This window comes from Furipterus horrens, unplaced genomic scaffold, assembly GCF_987537825.1.
Source record: "Furipterus horrens unplaced genomic scaffold, mFurHor1.1.pri manual_scaffold_5, whole genome shotgun sequence".
NCBI classification, from domain to species: Eukaryota; Metazoa; Chordata; class Mammalia; order Chiroptera; family Furipteridae; genus Furipterus; species Furipterus horrens.
In genome coordinates, this window is record NW_028327175.1 from 195,988,570 (window position 1) to 196,006,080 (window position 17,511).

General features: G+C 49.2%; 1 protein-coding gene across 1 annotated transcript in view; it reads left to right on the forward strand.

Moving 5' to 3' along the window:
• The window catches only part of CUNH10orf90 (chromosome unknown C10orf90 homolog), an 87,173-nt gene that overhangs the window by 45,588 nt on the left and 24,074 nt on the right, over nucleotides 1-17,511 (forward strand). The window contains exon 2 of the mRNA XM_090278687.1: nucleotides 3,605-4,709. Within this exon, the coding sequence (XP_090134813.1) occupies nucleotides 3,632-4,709 (1,078 nt within the window). The 5' untranslated portion in view covers nucleotides 3,605-3,631. The remainder of the gene's footprint in view (nucleotides 1-3,604; nucleotides 4,710-17,511) is intronic.

The following is a 17,511-nucleotide window of genomic DNA, read 5'->3' on the forward strand; positions in this document are numbered from 1 at the left end:
AAATTCTAGCCCCTGGTACCTCAGAACGTGATCATATTTGGAGATGGGACCTTTAAAGAGGTGATCAAGGTCAGGTGAGGTCTCTAGGATGGGCCCTGATCACCTACACCTGGTGCCCTTATATGAAGAGACTGGGATGCAGACAGGTGCAGAGGAAGAGCCTGTGAGGACATGGGGAGAGGGCAAGCTACCTGTCGCTAGGAGAAGAGCGCTGAGAGAGGACAGACCTGCTGCCACTTTGGCCTTGGACCTCCAGCCTCCAGGACGGTGAGAAATCAGTTTCTCGTGCATAAGCCCCGAACCGGGGCCCCTGGTTACAATGGCCTGAGCAGACACCCTGATTTTTGAGGGGCTGGATTTTATCTTTAATTATTTAGTAGGTCTCAATGAACAAACAGACTTTGATAAACAGAACTTCCCAACCAAGGGTCTGATGTATATCCAGGAATGCGGTGCTTCCTTTCCAGCTTCTCTATGGGTTGGTTGCGGCTTTTGTCAACACGGCATCTCAGCACCTGAGAAATCAGAGAATAATTTAACCTCGTGATCCCTGTCCTGGTAACGGGGTCACCTGCTCGATGCTGTCCCCAGTCTGCTGGCTCTCTGAGGCCAGGAAGTTCCCTCAGCACAGAGCCCGGCATGTACTAGGGGCTCAATAAGTACTTGTCTGATGAGTGAATAAAGGAATGCTTTGACCATGACTCTATGTTATAAATAACGGAATGTGCATCTAAAAAGGTGACATTCATTCTATATTCACATCACCAAAATATCTATGGATTGGGCGTGTAATGGATTATTTCCATTTAAACAATTTAAATCAACCCAAAGGCATTCATTACAAATGCCACTGCAACATGGCGTAACGTTGATGGGAATGCTCCCTCATTCCTGTGTAGGTGTGACTGTATCAGGCGTCTTCGACTTCCGCTGAGTCCCAGGGCAGGTCATACCCTGGGGCTGTCTTACCTGTTCCCACCTGGAGAGGCCCTCTCTCCCCATCACTGCTTCTGATCCCCACAACTTCTCTGTGAGGTGGAAATGGCGAGGAGGGTTTTCCCTGGACCTGGGCCTCGTCAGCACTTAGCCCCCACGGGCAGCGTCGCTGAGGCACGCTCAGCAGTCCGAAACAAGCTCCGGTTCGCGCCCGCTATCATTGCCCTTCCCGCATCTGCTCGCCTCTGGTGGGATTGTTCAGTCACACTAGCCAGGCCCGGGTGGGGCTGATTCAGGGACCTCAGTGGGCTCCCCAGTGTCCCTGCAGCGCACAAAGCCCCGGGCTCCTGGCTGTGGCTCCATCTCCTTCCGGGCATGGAGCCAGGTTGACATCACCAGAGTCAGGGGCATTTCTGTCCTTCCAGGCTGAGATGACAGTCACTCACTCCTAGAATCATAGTCCTTGTTTCTGGCGTCCCTTGTTCACACCAAGGCAAGGCTCCCCGGGATCCCGAGCCTGGAGGCTGGGCTCCCTCTTGATGTTGGAGTCCAGGGTATGAGCTGTGCCTGGAATGCCCCCAGGGATGACTGTGTCTTCTGCTTGCTCGGCAGCAGTGGAGACCCGGGCTCCTCTGGGGTCCTGTGGCCAGGCTGGGAGCCTCAGGCTCAGGACGGACCCCAGGAGCCCTGAGTCCTAGCCCGGCAGCCTCTCTGCCTTCCCTGTGCAGAAGCATGTCCTGCAGCTGGTTAAATACCCTAATTCTGGGCCTCATCTTCTCTCATCTCAATTGGCCCTCACTCTAGGGAGGGAGGGGTCCAGACCCTGCATCTTAAAACCAGGTCTTCAGGTGTTTATGCAGGTGGGCACTGGCCCAGACTTCAGGAAACATGATCTAGAAAAGGACTGTTGGACAGAGAGACAGGACGAGAGAGGAGCCTGGAGGCGCCAAGAAGGTTTTTCAGCCCTGCCTGCCCATGGGATCACACCAGGAGCTTTAAAAACTCTGCAGCCTGGGCCCACATGGGGGCTCTGACACGCTTCTTCAGGGACGAGGCTGTCCCTGGGGCCCCCAGGCTCATGGGGAACTCATGCACCACCTGGGCTGAGAGCCACCAAATGCCAGCAGAGCCCCCTGGAAAAAATGGCCAGTGGTATTTGGATATTTCTTTTTAATGAAGTAAGTTTTCATATTACTGTCCTGTCTGCTTCTTCACCTGTCTCTTGTCATCTTCTGAATTTGCCACTTCCCGCTGGTCTTTAAAATATGACCATGTGGGTGGGGATGGAGACGCCATGGAAAACGAGAGAAAAGGGAAAACCAGGAAAGGCAGGCCGGCCGTCTTCCCACGTCTGCCCGTGAAGGACCCCGACCTCGGGTGCTGACGCCACATGTGGGGTCCCCCGTCCGAAGTCCAGACGCAAAGGAGCATGACGTGAGGAAGGGACTATCACTCCTGCCCCAAAGGAAAGGAGACTGTCCCTGTGCTCTCGTGTTGTGTCCTCGGAAAGGGGACGATTTGCTGTCACCACGGGCAAGCCGCTCCCATCCTTGCAAAGACCGGCAGCCATGACTCTGTTCCCATGTCACAGCATGCTTCCTGGGTCACCTACATCAGTCTGGGGATTCTGGTTAAAAGGCAGCTGCAGGGGCCCCGCCCACGGGTCTCTGAGCCGGGCACCTGCCGCTGTGGCCGGCCGTGTGATTCCCAGGCCCTGTGCAGGCAGAACGCTCCTGCTCAGTGCCGGGTCCCGAGGACGTACTCAGGCTCCCAGTGTGCGGGCCGCGGGCAGTGGCGGCTGAGTGGCCTCCAGGGTCATGGGGGGTCCTGTGCAATTCCACGCATGGGCTTGTTGTAAGCACGGGAACAATGGACGTCCCAACGGGGGCTTGGGACCCTGCGAGCGTTCATGAGGGCTGGGGTCTGTTGGTCTTTCTGCAGCTTTCTGCAGAGCATTACCCGTGCGCACAGTGCAGGCAGCAGGGACCTGCGTTCTGCTGGTTAGGGAGCCTAAGACACCCCGACCACGACACAGACAGCAACTGAAAGGCAGCCAGACTACACCTGTCTCGGTCCGGTCCCCTCCTCCCTGACCTGTGCTTCTCAGGGCTTCTGTGCTGGTCCAGGCAGTTGTCAAGCCTGAGTGTTTGATGGCCATTGCTTTTCTGTCTGGGATTTGACCCCATGATGGCAACCCTGAGGAGGGACTGGATTCCAGTCTAAACCAGCAAAGGGATCTGGGGACAGAGGCTCAGGGCTCCCTGTACCCACATCTGCTCTTGGAGGAATGCCAACTCACTGCCCCACGAACCTGTGCCCTGAGCCCTAGCTGCCCTGCCCCCCAAGCCTGCGTCAGGTGCTCCTGGGCCTGGTGGAGGTGATGGGGGAAATTTGAAGATCCCATCACCCCAAGACCAAGAAACAAACTACAAAGAGGTACCCAGCAGAGGAAACCACTCCCGGGCAGAGGCATGCTTCCAGAGCACACAGTCAGTTCCTTTGCAGATCTGGGCTCCCTGCCTGTCAGGGCGATGCTCAGAGGTCGTGTCGGGGTGATGTGAAAGGTCTCAGACGGGAGTATTGGGCACAGTGTCCCACTGGCCCCTGAGGGTGCACTGCCTGCCTTACAGTGGATGCTTGAATAATTGTGATCTTTTCCCATTTGCAGGAGACGCTGGCATCACCGAACAGGAAAATGATTTCATCCATGGTCATTTCACAGCTGATGGATGAGGAAAAATGCAAAGAAGATGGGGCCGCCTTGCCTGCGCTGTGCTCGGACCCTCAGCCTCCCGCGTGGCCCGTGAAGCAGGCCCTGGCCAGTCGCAGCGGAGTCACCATCGACAGAGCCTTTGCCTTCTTCCCCGGCCACTTAGGAATTCAGACACCGGTCGGGGCACGAGGACCTGAGACTGAGCTGCTCCCCAAAGAAGAGAAGCCAGGCAGCAGCCCCCAAAAGGGGTTTGCGTCCATCACCATCACGGCCAGGCGTGTGGGCCCCCCAGCCAGCACCCTGCTGTGGGGGGCTGTGGGGGACCCTCTGTGCGCCAAGTGCAGGGCCCAGGACCCCCTACTCAGGGACCCCTCAGCTCTGACCGGTGGAGGCTATCCATGTCGGCCCCACGGACCTTTCACCTGCACGGAATCCTCCAGCAACAGCTCTGTGCTGAGGCTGAAGTTCCCCGAGGCCCACGTGCGGCTGTGTGACGGACACCAGTACTGGGTCACCAACGTGGACCCCAGAGAGGACAGGTTTTCCCCAGGCCCGCCACGGGCGGGGAAGAGCCCGCTGCTGTTCAGCTCCTGTGTGCACCTGCGGGTGTCTCAGCAGTGTCCCAACGCCATCTGCTACCCGGACAGGTCCCTCTCCGTCCCCATTGAGCAGACGCAACTGGCCGGCCCCAAGCTGCACAGGTCCGTCCTGTCGCTCAACCTCAACTGCAGTTCTCACAGGCTGACACCAGATGGCGCAGACGGCCCGGCCAACGGAGGGCCAATCAGCGGCGCCCTGAAGCCGCCGCTCCCGGAGGGTGGCCCCGGCCTCCTGGGCCCGCGCTGGGCCCCGGTGCAGCCCGCACTGGGGCGGCTACATTTGGGGACCCGCCCGTGTCCTTGGAGCGGCTCCCCTCCGTTGGGAAATGCGGAATTCACAGGTGTGGGGACTCAGCAGATCACTGTAAGGAAAGGGAAGGAGCACCCTGTCACCTGCTGTCACACCGGCGTTCACACCAACCAGCTGTCCATTCACATTCCTGGCTGGAGTTACAGGGCAGGTGAGTGACACTCCCATCCCCGGGGGGGGGGGCACCCCGCACAGAGCCCCCACCCCCACCCCCCCGTCCCCGTCCGTTAGGTGATCGTGCACACGCCCCACTGAGGCGGACAGCGAGTTCCTTCTCCGTCACTTACTCCAGGACGCGGCTCTCAGGAGAGGGGCCTTGTGAGCTCGCTCCCAGGCGGCCACTGACTGCGTGGCGTGGAGGCCTGTGTCACCAGCGTGTCCTTAGGTGACGCTTTTGTGCCGTGTGAGAGACGTCCCCTCAAAGCTGTGTTTCCAATGTGACTTCCAGACCCTACGTAATGAGGAGGAAACGCTAGCCCCCAAAGCAAGGTAGCTTAGGACGGGGTGCCATCCACCCAAGAGTTTTGTCACTCTGGTCCCAACACCTGCATAGCCGAGGGGCCCAAGGTGCTGCCCAAGGTACTGCCCTTTCTCCTGTTCAATCAGATAGTTGATCTTTATGGGTTGGCTCCATAACTGAGTGGGTGAGTGAGTGTAGTAATTATGGGACGTTTTCAAAATGAAGCAGATCTGAGGCCCCTCCATGCCTAGCGGCGGAAGCACAGTTTTCTGTTCCCTCGGATGTGTTTCCTGGGGCAGGTGTCCAGGACCTGAGTCTGGGTCTGCACTGCTGGCTGGGGCCAAGCAGGACCCCTGAGGCTGGCGGGGTGCCCTCCCGCCCCTGGCGACATCAGGGAGGGAAAGCAGGCCTCAGAGGCCAGAGCTCCCCTTTCCTGTGCACAAACTTCCGATTTTCTGCAGGAGACTCTGGTTTACGAATTAGGGACTGTCCACTCGGGGGGAATATTTAGAGATAGTAGCAGTCACGCTGAAAATGCAGCCTACGCGTGGCGATTTTACGGGGCGGTTTCTGCCCATTAAAGCTTTCCTAATTGATCAAAGTGACTGCAGAACATGTTAAAGTCGTAACGCACACAGAAACATTCAGGGATGTCATTAACAAGTGCATGAATACTGAAGGCTCGGGGGTTTGCCAGGCCATCTGACACGGCTTTCAGTCAGATGAGATGGTGGGGACGCCCGCGTCCTGCAGACACAGCGCCGGGGCTGCTAGCTCGGGCCTCACGTGAGTATGTTAAGGCCTCGCTGAAGCCAGCCAACTTCCTCTTTGTTGGTGATGAAGGTTCCGGCACTATATGACCTACATTGGTGTAAGCTCCCCATTGAAGTGCATCCTTGCCTTTAGTCTCCTGCTGTGAAATCATAATTTGGATTTATAGCACTTTCCCTAAAGAAGCTTTCAAGTCACTGGATCCCGGTCTCAGGCAGCTGTCCCCAAGGAGAGGCGCGTAGGCAGAGAAAATCCCCCAGTGTGCTTCTGGTTTTGGCGCAGAGATCTTTGCTTGTCACTATGAAACAGACTGTCTTAGGCATAGAAGCAGAGTTAATTCTGCCTCCCTTGGGCTGATCTCCTCTCTCCCGGAGGCTCACAGGTAGGGCTTGTCAGGGGCCCTGAAGCCTGTGGCCTCATTCAGCTGTTTGGGCACAAAGGCCTTCACGGAGGCCAGATCACCTGTTTTAGAGTCGATGATCTGCTATTTCTGGCCCAGTGATTGTGGATGAGCCACACGGATTCTCGAGACAGTCTCCTCACCTGGGGAACGGGCGAGGGTGTGGATTTGGTGTTCGCGGTGGCCCTGTCAATTGTGAAGACATTTCTGCTCTCTCTGCCTGCAGTGAAGTCTGTGAGGGAGTGAGGTCCGTGTGCTGCTGCATCCCTTGGCCCTGAAGTTCAAAACCCCAGAGCCTTGGGCTCACCGTTTGGGGCGCATGCCTCAAATCCAGGGTGGGACCAAAGCAGGGGAAATAAAACAATAATAAACAATACTAACACAAGAATAAACTCTGTTTTGCACACTCGCAACTGAAAACCTACGTCGGCCCCACCCTGTATGTACAAATGTGCGCACACATACCCTTCCCTGCACTTGTATGCTCCTCCCTCAAAACTGATTTGCAATGAAATGCATCTCTTTCCAGGTAATGAGAAAGCACTTCTCATCCACACTGTAGAATTCTTGCCTGGAATTTCTAAGCATAGCTCACGCACCCTAACTGCTGCCGTCTGTCCTGGTACCATCTGCCCAACCCTTCAAGGGGGAGCTCGCTGACCTTCGGTCTTGACAAAACTTTTCAGCCTTCACGCAAGTGCCTTTCTGATGGCGGCGATGCTCATTAAAACTCCAAGAACTGCTGGTGTTTTCTTGTTGTCAAGGCTTTTTTGCCAGCCTCCGGGGATGACGGACATGCTGTTAGGGGGCCTCCTCCTCCCTAGTTACCAAGCCTGATTTTATTCATCGGGAGGATTTCCAAATACCGCCCGAGCAGCATCCTGTCTAGCTGGCCTACTGACATCTGGCCAGAAGGTGGGAGCAGCCTAGGAGGTCCCTCCAAGGGAGGCAAGGCGGTCTTGTTCCAGTTGTCACATTGTCAGACAGAACGCTGTATTCCTAAACGAGCCTCCGGGACATGCACCCAGAAAGGGTCCTGAGATTAGGGGCAGAGGGACACTTACACCCCGTGGGGTACAGACGGGCGGTGGTGAAGCATGCTCACAGACACAGGGACCCTGCTCTCTTTTTAGGGGCTGAAAGCTTAGGGATTGGTTCCCTCTTCGCTCCTCTCCTCAGTCCCTGAGTCTTTTATCTCTTGCATCCCCACTGTTGGTAAGCACCCTGCCAGCCCCTGACACATGGGCAGCCTCTGCACCCGTTTTAAGGAAGGATCTCTTCATCATTATGGCCGCTATTGTCATTGTCATCATCTTCTTCCTATTGGCAGCCATCACATGCGCTGTGGAAATCCTGGGGGCCCGACCCTGGCCTCCATCTGCGGTGTCCATGACTTTGAACCATCCAGGCCATCCTGGAAAGACAGTATCATTATCCCTATTTTGTAGGTAAGACAAATGAGGCTTGAGGCTTAAATGATTTGCCCAAGTCCATGTGGCAACAAGTGCCAGAGCTGAGAACAGTCCTGGGTATCTGGGTCCTGCTGTGCTCTTCTTGGGGACTGCCCTGAGCAGGACCCCCCTCCACTGTCACCAGCAAAGGTGATGTTTGGAGACCACTTGTGGAGAGAAGGAGTAACGCCAGCACTTGGTAGACAGGTGCCCTAGCAGGACATACCAGGAACGTGAGCTACACATTTAACTTATTATTAAATCTAATAAGCCATGTCGTTTGACACAGTTAAAATTTGTTGGCTCCGAAATTCTTCCCCGTCCAAAATCTCACTCTCTGTGGTGTGCTGTGGGATGTACAGTATTGACTCCAACGGTTCTCGGCTCACGGCGTATCGTGTGCCTAAAACATCGTGGACTTTGATGCATTACTTACTGCCCATTTCATCTTGCGTGCCGTGACTGGGGCTGAAGCCTGTCCCTGTTCCTGAGACACCCGAGCAGATGGAACAGAACCATCTGATTTTGTGAGATGCTTTTGGGGAAGACACTGATCGAGTGCCATTCTTGCCCACCTCCATTTGCCCGAAATCATGAGGTTCTTTGGGGGACCCTCTCTCTTAGAATGCCCCAGTCGGGGTACAGGCTTCTCATGGCGTAGGTCCCAGAAGTCTCCAGTATAGTTCAGCGTCACTGGTATTTAAAGATGTGAAAGACTGGAGGGGAAGAATTCCAAAAGGACTTCCCTACCGGGTTACCAGCTGAGTGCTGTGTCTCCTAGTATTTTGCCACTAGACTCGACCCCATTAGCAGTGAGTGCGTTTATTTCATGATGTGAGCACGTGTGCCACTCAAGGGGAGGTGACATCACAGACTGTGTGTGTCTGGGATGAGCCCATCAGAGGGCCTGAATAAGATGCAGCTGCGCATGTCATTGCCCTCTGGGTCTCTGCCACTTGGCAGCACATCATGAATATTTCCTGCTATTAGCAGTGCTGTACCCGGATAACATTTACGGACTACAGAATGATGTGCTTTATGGATATAACTATTTCTTCATTGTTGCTCCTTAAAGTTGTTACTTGTTCTTCGCTTTTTGGAATAGTGGTAGTGTGAAGACTTGGCATATAGGACTGTTCTCTATGCTGAATTATGTCCTTTTAAAAAAACCCTTGAAGTGGAATGTTTAGGTCAGAGAGTATGAGCCTCTTTAAGGTTCTTGACACACAACGTCAAATCAGACTCCAGTAGAAACCTAGGTAAAGTCGCTTCCTAAATGCGCTTGGCCACGGTTAGGGATCAATTTGCAAACCTCTGCAAATTTCCAGATGAAAAATACTGTGTTGCTGTGTTTGAGCTGGCCTCTCTTTGCTTTATGGTTCCTGTTTCTCACCTTGACCTTGGCCATAGCTGACTCAGCGTCCTCCACCCTCTGTTGCCCTCCCCCTCTAGGCTCAGTAGCGCCACCATTGGGGCCAGATAACTTCCTGCTGAACACTCTAGGGTGTGTAACGGTGGCCCTGGCCCCTGTCCACTAGATGCTGTAGCCCTCCCTCCCTGTTGTGACAAACGCAAATGTCTCCAGACGTTATCTGGGTGGCAGGAGACAACAAAGTCACCCTTGGTTGAAAACCATTGGCCCACACTGTGCCCAAACCTCCTTGCAGCTGTGGCTGTGGCCCACCCGGTTCAGCAGTGCTCCCCACTCCCCACTCTGTGACCTTCCCTCAGCGCATCCCCCCCAGCCTCATCTCTCAAGTACCACCTCCCAGCAATTGTATGGCCTTTTAACGTAATGTATTGTGTTTGCTATGTCACCAGGGCCATTTTCTCCTAGACACTGTCGCTGAGGCCAGGCTCCAAGTCTGAGTCACTGGCATTGACCTCTGCATGCCCGGCACAGGGCGCTTGCTCAGGGCCGGAGTGCTAGCTGGAGGACAGGTCATTCTGATGACCCAACAAAGCCTTGCTGACGTCAGCGCCACTTAAAAGCCTGACGCCTTTTCTTTTTCCAGCACCTCTCCCGTGGCCATATTCAAACCTCGGCGGCTAAGGAAGGGTGGGGAGCCATGTAGCAATCCATGTCTGCAGGTAGGTTGTGGGAAGGAAGGTGAAAACTATAGCGTCCTCAACTGGTTTTTAAATTGAGGGGAAAAAGCCTTAAAATGTTGTTTTTCTCTGAGACTCAATAAGAATAGTCAAGTATTGTCATGGAATAACTTTATTGTCCTTCAGATGGTCAGATTCAATGCCAAAACAATAGGAAATGTGTGAAGAATGTTACAAACATATTCTGAGGGTTCTTTTATTTGTTTAACGCTTGGTAAACCTGGATGAGATTATGTCTCTTCCCACAAAATCTTGAATGTGATGCTCAGATCATTGCCCGGAGTTTGTATGGTCTCTAAACATTGCCCATGTCTGCCAGCCCAGCTGTCTCTTAGAGAAAAGAGATTTTTCATTCTTTCTGAGTAACTCCCTCAATGGCATGAATGGGTCCTGTCCCCACAATTGTTTAGGAAACTGTCGTTCTACTGGGCCACTCACTCAGGTTTGCCAGGTCGAGTAAGAGAAATGGACTCAGGGCCTGTAGCAGGCAGATGGGACAGTGGTTGGATTTGTAACCTGGAAGTTCATAGTCCTCCATGAACGTGAGGAATGATGATCAGGGTGACCTATCAGAAGGGGACCCTGCTCAGTTGCAGTTCAGACTCTGCCAGTGGCCAGCCCTGTGTTCTCTGAGGCAACTTTCCAAGGACCACCGAGCGTTGTAGAGCATAGTGGGACCTCAGCACATTGTCATTGTCATTAGTCTTCAGTTTCATCTAAGCTGTCTTCAGGAAATCAATGCAAACGTGATATCGGAAAAAGGACGTGATGATAGCATAGTGAATTCTGTAAGGAAAGGTATTTCAGATATAGAAGACCCCAGAGAAAAGGGGGAAAAAAAGTGTGACACAGGTGCTGTGTTTAATTCCTTTGGCTTGATGTTTGTTTTTGTTTGTTTGTTGCTATTTTTCAGTGTCTTAAAGCAGAAGCTTAGGTCTTTTTGTAACTTATAATCTTATGTTCAGTGTCACCAACTAACAGTGGAGAATAAGAGATGAATGACGATGGTAGGACCAGCCATAAACTCATCTTAAACTATGTTGTTCATGGAGTTTGTAGTTCAGTGAGGAAATCTTGTTCACGTTGCTACCATGGGGCCAATGATTTCCCGTGTTAGATCTTAGCCACGTGACGGTATGGTTGTGGGTGGACGACCAGAGCTCACATGTATGGCATCCTAGTGACCTCACTTGGTCCAGTGGCTGTTATCACTGAGTGTGGAAAGGTGCTCTTAGGCAGGGGAGGGAATGAGACAAATCAGGGGTGTGTTTTCAAAATGTCTATGCCAGACCTTATACTGGAATGTGAGTCTGTGTCTACCTGCTGAAGACCCCTGTGCCTGAGGACACAGGGGATGAAAAACAATGTTCCTTCCACCTAATTTCTCTCTGGGGATCCTATAACCAAAAGCATATTTAACAAGAGAAAAACAAAGATGTTTATTAACATGTACTTTCCATATGTACATGGGGAAATGCCTAACTCAAAGCGGTGGCTTAGAACTCTGGCTTATGTGGCATTTCCAACAAAGGATAGTTCTGTGGCGCAATGGCAGGACAAAGGAAAGCAGGCATAGGTGTCCAAGACTGGCGGAGTGAGAAGGTAAGTGCATGAAAGGGGACTAGTGAGCTTCCCATTGATTCCTCTGGTGGCATCTCCAGGCTGCTAGGGTGTGAAGTGGTCTCTGGGGACTAACTTCTGTCTTTCCTTATAGAAAGAGGAGGGACACCTTTGTAAATTGATGTCATGCTTTTAGGAAAATAGTGGGAGGCCAGAGAGCTGTCTTTCTATCTGTTTTTCTCAATTGCCTTTACCTCAAAATAATCCTTATGCTGAATTTTCCCTGGGGAGCAAAATTACCCACAGCAGAGACTCACTGATCTAAACTAAGAAATAAATGATTGGTATCATACCGTTAGCTAAACTACAGACTTTATTCAGATTTTAGCAGTTTTTCCACAAATATCTTTTTTCTGTTCCAGGATCCCAACTAGGACACCATGTTGCATTTACTCATCATGTCTGTTTATGGTAATTTTTGACATTCAAATGCTATTCTTAATCTTAATCCCTTTGTTTTCACTGACAGGCTTAGAATAGACTTCTCTGGCTGGCGTTCCTCCCTAGCTCCTTTCTTTAAACCTGCAAAATCTCTGGATAGATTTCCTCAGAGAATGTAAGGTCAGGATCTGTTTTTCCTAAATGGTTTACCAGTTGTCTACCAACTATTGATGAGATAATATTTCTCTAATGGTTGAAAATGCCAATCATGTATCGAGTTGGGGTTTCTACAAGGATTTCCCTGATTTATGCTATTGTTCCATTCTAGAAAATTTTGTGCCTCTTGAATATTATGTGACTTGCAAAAGCTACTCTGTTACTTTCTATGGATTTGAAAGATGGAGAATATTTTAGATGCTGATGAATGTGAACTGTTGGCACGGGATGTAGCTCGTTACGGCAGGGGTCATACCTTCCCAACTTTTGATTAATTTTTAAAATGTCTCCTCAGTCTAATCCCTGTCTCTCTGAACTGGAATACTCGTGGGAACTCCTATAAGTGCAATTATATAATATTTGTCTTTTTGTGACTGGCTTCTTTCACTGAGCAGAATGTCCTCCAGGCTCATCCCTGTTGCAGCCTGTGTCAGAACCGCCTGCCTTGTTAAGGGTGAATCGTATTCTCCTGTGTGCATAGACCACACTTTGTGTGTCCATGGGTCTGTCAGTGGATACTGGAGTTGCTCCCACTCCTCAGCTGCTGTGAATTATGCTGCTACGGGCATAGGCGTACAAATATTTGTTCAAGTCTCTGCTTTTAATTCTTTGGGTAGTATATCCCCAGCAATGGAATTGCTGGGTCTCATGGTAATTCTGAGTTTGATTTTCTAAGAAGCCACCATTGTGTTTCCCACAGCAGCTGCACCAGTCTGCATTCCCACCAGCAAATCACAAGCTTCCCGGTTCCTCCACATCCTCGCTCACAGTTGTTACTTTCTGATTTTCTGTTCATAGCCACCTTCATGGGAGCGAAGTGGTGCTTCACTGTGGTGTTGGTGTGCATTTCCCTAATGATTCCCTACTGCTAGGGAGTCTTTTCAGCTGCTTAGTGGCCATTTGTACGTCTTCTTTGGAGAAATGTTTATTCAGATCCTTTCCCCACTTTTTACTCAGGTTATTCCATTGTTTCTATTTCTGACTTGTTGAAAGCTTTTATCATGCATAGACTTGGAATACTGACATACTTTTTATATACCTATTGGGATAAACATGGTGAATTGCGTTGCTTTTTGTATGTAAATTAACTATTTCTAGGTTAAATTCTAATTAGTCATGATGCATTATACTTAAAAAAAAGAAATACATTGATGGATTTCTTTTGCTGATTTTGGGGGGGATTTTTTTCACATTATGTTCGTAAGGAATATTGGTATGTCATTTTCTTCTTTGGGTTCAATTTCTTTAATTGCAATATGACCAGTCAGTGTTTCTAATATTTCTTGAGTCTGGTAATATTGTCTTTCAAGAAATTTTATATTTCATCAAAGATGTTGAAATGATTGTTATGTAGTTGTTTATAATGCATTTTTTATTACCCTAGGGTCTGTAGTGATATCTTCTCATTTATTCCTGATACTGGTCATTTGTATCTTCTCTTTTTACCTTACCAGTCTTGTCAGAGGTATATCCATTTTATTGATTTCCCCCGCCAAGGGTCCAGATTTAATTCTATTGACTTTTCTCTATTGTTCATTGATTTCCTGTTACTGTACATTGATTTCTGCTTTTAGCCTTATTATTTCCATGTGTCTACTTCCTTTGTCCTAAGCTTGCCCTTTTCTTCTTCTTTTTAATTGTTTAGCTTAAGAGCAAAGCTTAAACTTGAATGCTCATGTCAAATGCTCTCATATAGTTATTTCAAGATATAAAATTCCTTGCAATTTTGAAATGTATTTTTTTCATTTGCATTCAGTTCAAAATATTTTCTGTGTATACTCCACCAATACCACTTTTTAAAATTGTAGCTTCATAATAAGCTTTAATATCTGAAAAGATAAGATTGCAATCACTACTCTTATTTGCAAAATTATATTAGTTATTCTTATGTATGTTTTAACTAGAAAATTTAGACCATTTACACTTATTTTGATTATTGATGTATGTGGATTTATTTGTATCAGGTTATTTAGGCTTCCTATTGCCCTACCCTTTCTTTTTATCTCTTTAATAGCCTTGTGTGGAATTAATTTTTCTCTTATTCTATTTTTTTTCTCTGTTATACTCTTTGTTTCTATTACTTCAGGGATCAGCTAGAAATTGTAGCATGTGAACTTTACAAAGCCAGACAGTCAATCAATATTTTTAAACCTATTTTCCAAACTACTTAGAATCTTAGAACATTTTAACTTCTAATATCCCCCACCACACACACACACACACACACACACAAATACAATACTGCTATTATGTGTTTTTGTCCTACGATCTTGTTTTGTTTTCAGGGCTCCTACAACTCAAATGTTACTTTTGTACAATGTTTCATTTACGTCATCTATCGTGACGCCGGTGCTTCCCTTTATGCATGTCAGTTGGAGCTTTGCTGCTGATACCAACCTCCACCTTCCTAAAGTATTTTACATCTTCCTTTTGGTGGGGTGTCAACATGGAGAGATGCGTGTGGGTGTGGGTGTGTGGGGGGGATTCTAAAAACATCTGTATTCCACCATGTTCTTGAAGGAAAATTTTGCAAAGTGTATGATTCTATGCTTATGGTTATTTTCTCTCCAACCTTTGAAAATGTTGCCCCAGGGCCTCAGGCCGCCCGGCTGCTGTGGAGACAGCAGCTGTAATGTCATAACTGGGCACCTCGTCTTTGAGCTGTTTTTACGGCCTTCTCTCTGTGCTTGGGGTTATGCTTCATTCTGACGGGTTTAGATTCAAATTTCGTTTTTGTTATTTTTATGATTTGTTGTACTTCATGAATGTAATGGCCCTTGTTTCTGTTAGTTCGGGAAATTTCTCAGCCATTTCTTTATTTCCCCTCCTTCAGTTCCTCTGTTACCTCCTCCCGGCTTTGACTCCACGCGTGCTCTGCTTGACCACGGGACGCACTGAGAAGCGGCGTCCTTAGGGCTGCAGACATCCCAGAGTGCACTTTGCACACCGGGGGGGGGTTCGGCCCGCCACACCCCCAGCCGGCCAGCACCGCCTCCGGCCCCCAGGCTACGGGCCACGCCGCCCCGGCCTGTGCCGGAGACTGTAGGCACGTGCAGCACAAACCCTTGGTGCGGCTGAGCACAGACAGCAGGTGCAGTCAAACTCCGGCATAAAAGACAAAGTCGTGTGCGTGCGCCCACGTGCGGGGAGGGAGGGGGGCTAGGAGGGAGGTCCTTCTGATGGAGCCCGAGAGGTTAAAGTGGGAGACAAGGAATAATAAACGGGAGAGAAAGGGGGGCAGGTGGGGGAATAGAACTGGGGGGAAAGAGAGAGGAAGAGAAATGGAGGGAAGGAGAGTAAGTTAGTAAGCGTGAGTGTGTGGTGTGTGTACCTGTGCACGTGCGTGTACGGCGTGAGCATGGGCGGCGGGCCGTGGGCTCCCCGGCTCCCCTCCGCCCCCCTCCCCTCCCCCCACGCCCTCGCCAGCTCTGGGCCCTTGCCATTGGGGGTGCCAAGACACGTGCCGCGGTGGCCACAGGATGGAGGGACAGTGTGCTGAGTCTCATGTATTTAACCGCCCAGAACTGGCAGAAATTGAACAGCTTAGGCTGGTCCAGGCTTTCCTTTCAACGTCGCTATGGCAATCCATTGCAATCTCACGGGACCGCCATGGCCTTTGCGGTCTGCCATTGACTGAAGCACCAGCTGTCGCGAGACATAGGACTGCAGAGGCATCTTAGGGTCTTGTCCTGTCTTCCGTTCCTCTGACGTTTTCCATTTAGGAGACTGTTGGGGCTTTATTTACGATACTTCACTAATTCTACTTTTATACACTTAAATTCATCTTTTTTCCATTTTAATTAGCGTATTTTTTATTTCTGGGAGTGCCTTTCAGTTTTTTTTTTTTAATCACTATGATCAATTATATAGTCTCTTGTTCCTCACTTAAAATTTTAATTAACTCTTTTATTTCTTTAAACATATCAATTCCTTTCTATCCTGTGACTCATGTTCCTAATATCTGAGGTAGAAGTGGGTCTGATTCTGCAGTTTGATTTATCTGCTGCCTTTGGGTCATGGTGTTCGCTTCTTGTCTGTGTGGTGATTTCTGGTTCATGTATTGGGTTGGCCAAAAAGTCCGTTTAGATTTTTCCATAAAATAAAAGACACATTTTTCATTTTCACCAATAACGTTATTAATTTACATATTTTGAGTATGTCGGCTGTCTCTCACATTGGCTTCCAGTGGGGAGAGGCCAGGGGGCTGCTAAACATCTCCCAATGCACAAGACAGCCCTGCAGCAGAGAGCTATTTGGCCACAATGTCAATGGTGCCAAGAAACGTCGCAAACTGCTTTTGACACAGTTGATCCGCCACAGCACCTTCTCCATATGTAGTGCAAATCTTTTTTTTTTTTTTTTTTTGCATTTCAGTTCCCTTTGTATCTTTCCTGAAATAATAACGCATAATATGCAAAAACAGTTGCACATCTTCTTTCATCTTTAATATTAAAATGGCTGCACAAAGATACACCAATTTTGATAAGTTTTTAAAAAATGCATGCTGTCCCAATCCAGTCTGACAATAAAGTTAAAGACCACTAAGCACTACTAGAGCCATCGTATGGAAAAGACTAAACGAACTTTTTGGCCAACCCAGTATGTTGTTACTATGGTTCTGAGCTTGTGTTCATTAGAACTTTACCTGTGGAAATTTCCTGAGCACCTCCAGAGGTTTCCATGCTTGTCCCAGGTGGGCTTCCACTGTGCTAAAGTTTGAGCTTATACTTGTCCCTACTAAGCAGGTCATTCGAATCTTCGCTCCAGTCCTGAAAGGGGATCAGCTTGTAGGTATGAACTGAAATTCTGCGCAGGGGTTTCCCTGGTCCCACATTACCGAGTGCCAGGTTTTGTCTCCTCGTCTCTGCTTGACCTAAAACCCAAGGCTCTGGCTGAGCAGAAATCAGCAGGTCCTTAGGGCAGACGGACCTGCTCTCCGGGGTCCCTCTGGAGTGCTGAAGAGGTTCCTGACTTCCTTGTAAGCTGAGCCTTGTATGTATGTTTGTTTCCAGAGTTTGTAGTTGCTTTGGGCATAAGAGTTTGGGGTATCCCATCCACAATAAAAGATCTTATTCATTCATTTCTTCCATTAAAGCTTTGTTAAGTTCGCCATCCATTGAAAAATAATGTCAGGATGTAAGGAGTTATAAAAAATTGAATTTGCAGAAGAATTTCATGGTCATCATTACAATACTAATTTTCCTAGGCCTGTATATTGTATACTTCTTCGTTTATGTAATTAGACTTAAATGGTGTCTATTTTTTTAGTTTTTTTCCCCCTAACATTTTAAGGCTTCTTCTAACATTATTACAGTTTCCCATGTTATTAAAAACTCTCTGCAAATATATGAAATAGCTAGTGTTCAGATATGGTGGTATAAATGTTAACCATGAATGTGGGGCAGTTAGCCTGTTTTCTAGGTTGTCACCACTATAAAGAACACGTAACGGTGTCTCTGTGTGTATATCTTTGACCCCGCTTGTGCCTGCGCTCCTACATTCTATCTTTGGAAGGAGAATTGTTGCGGGGATGGTTGGAACATTT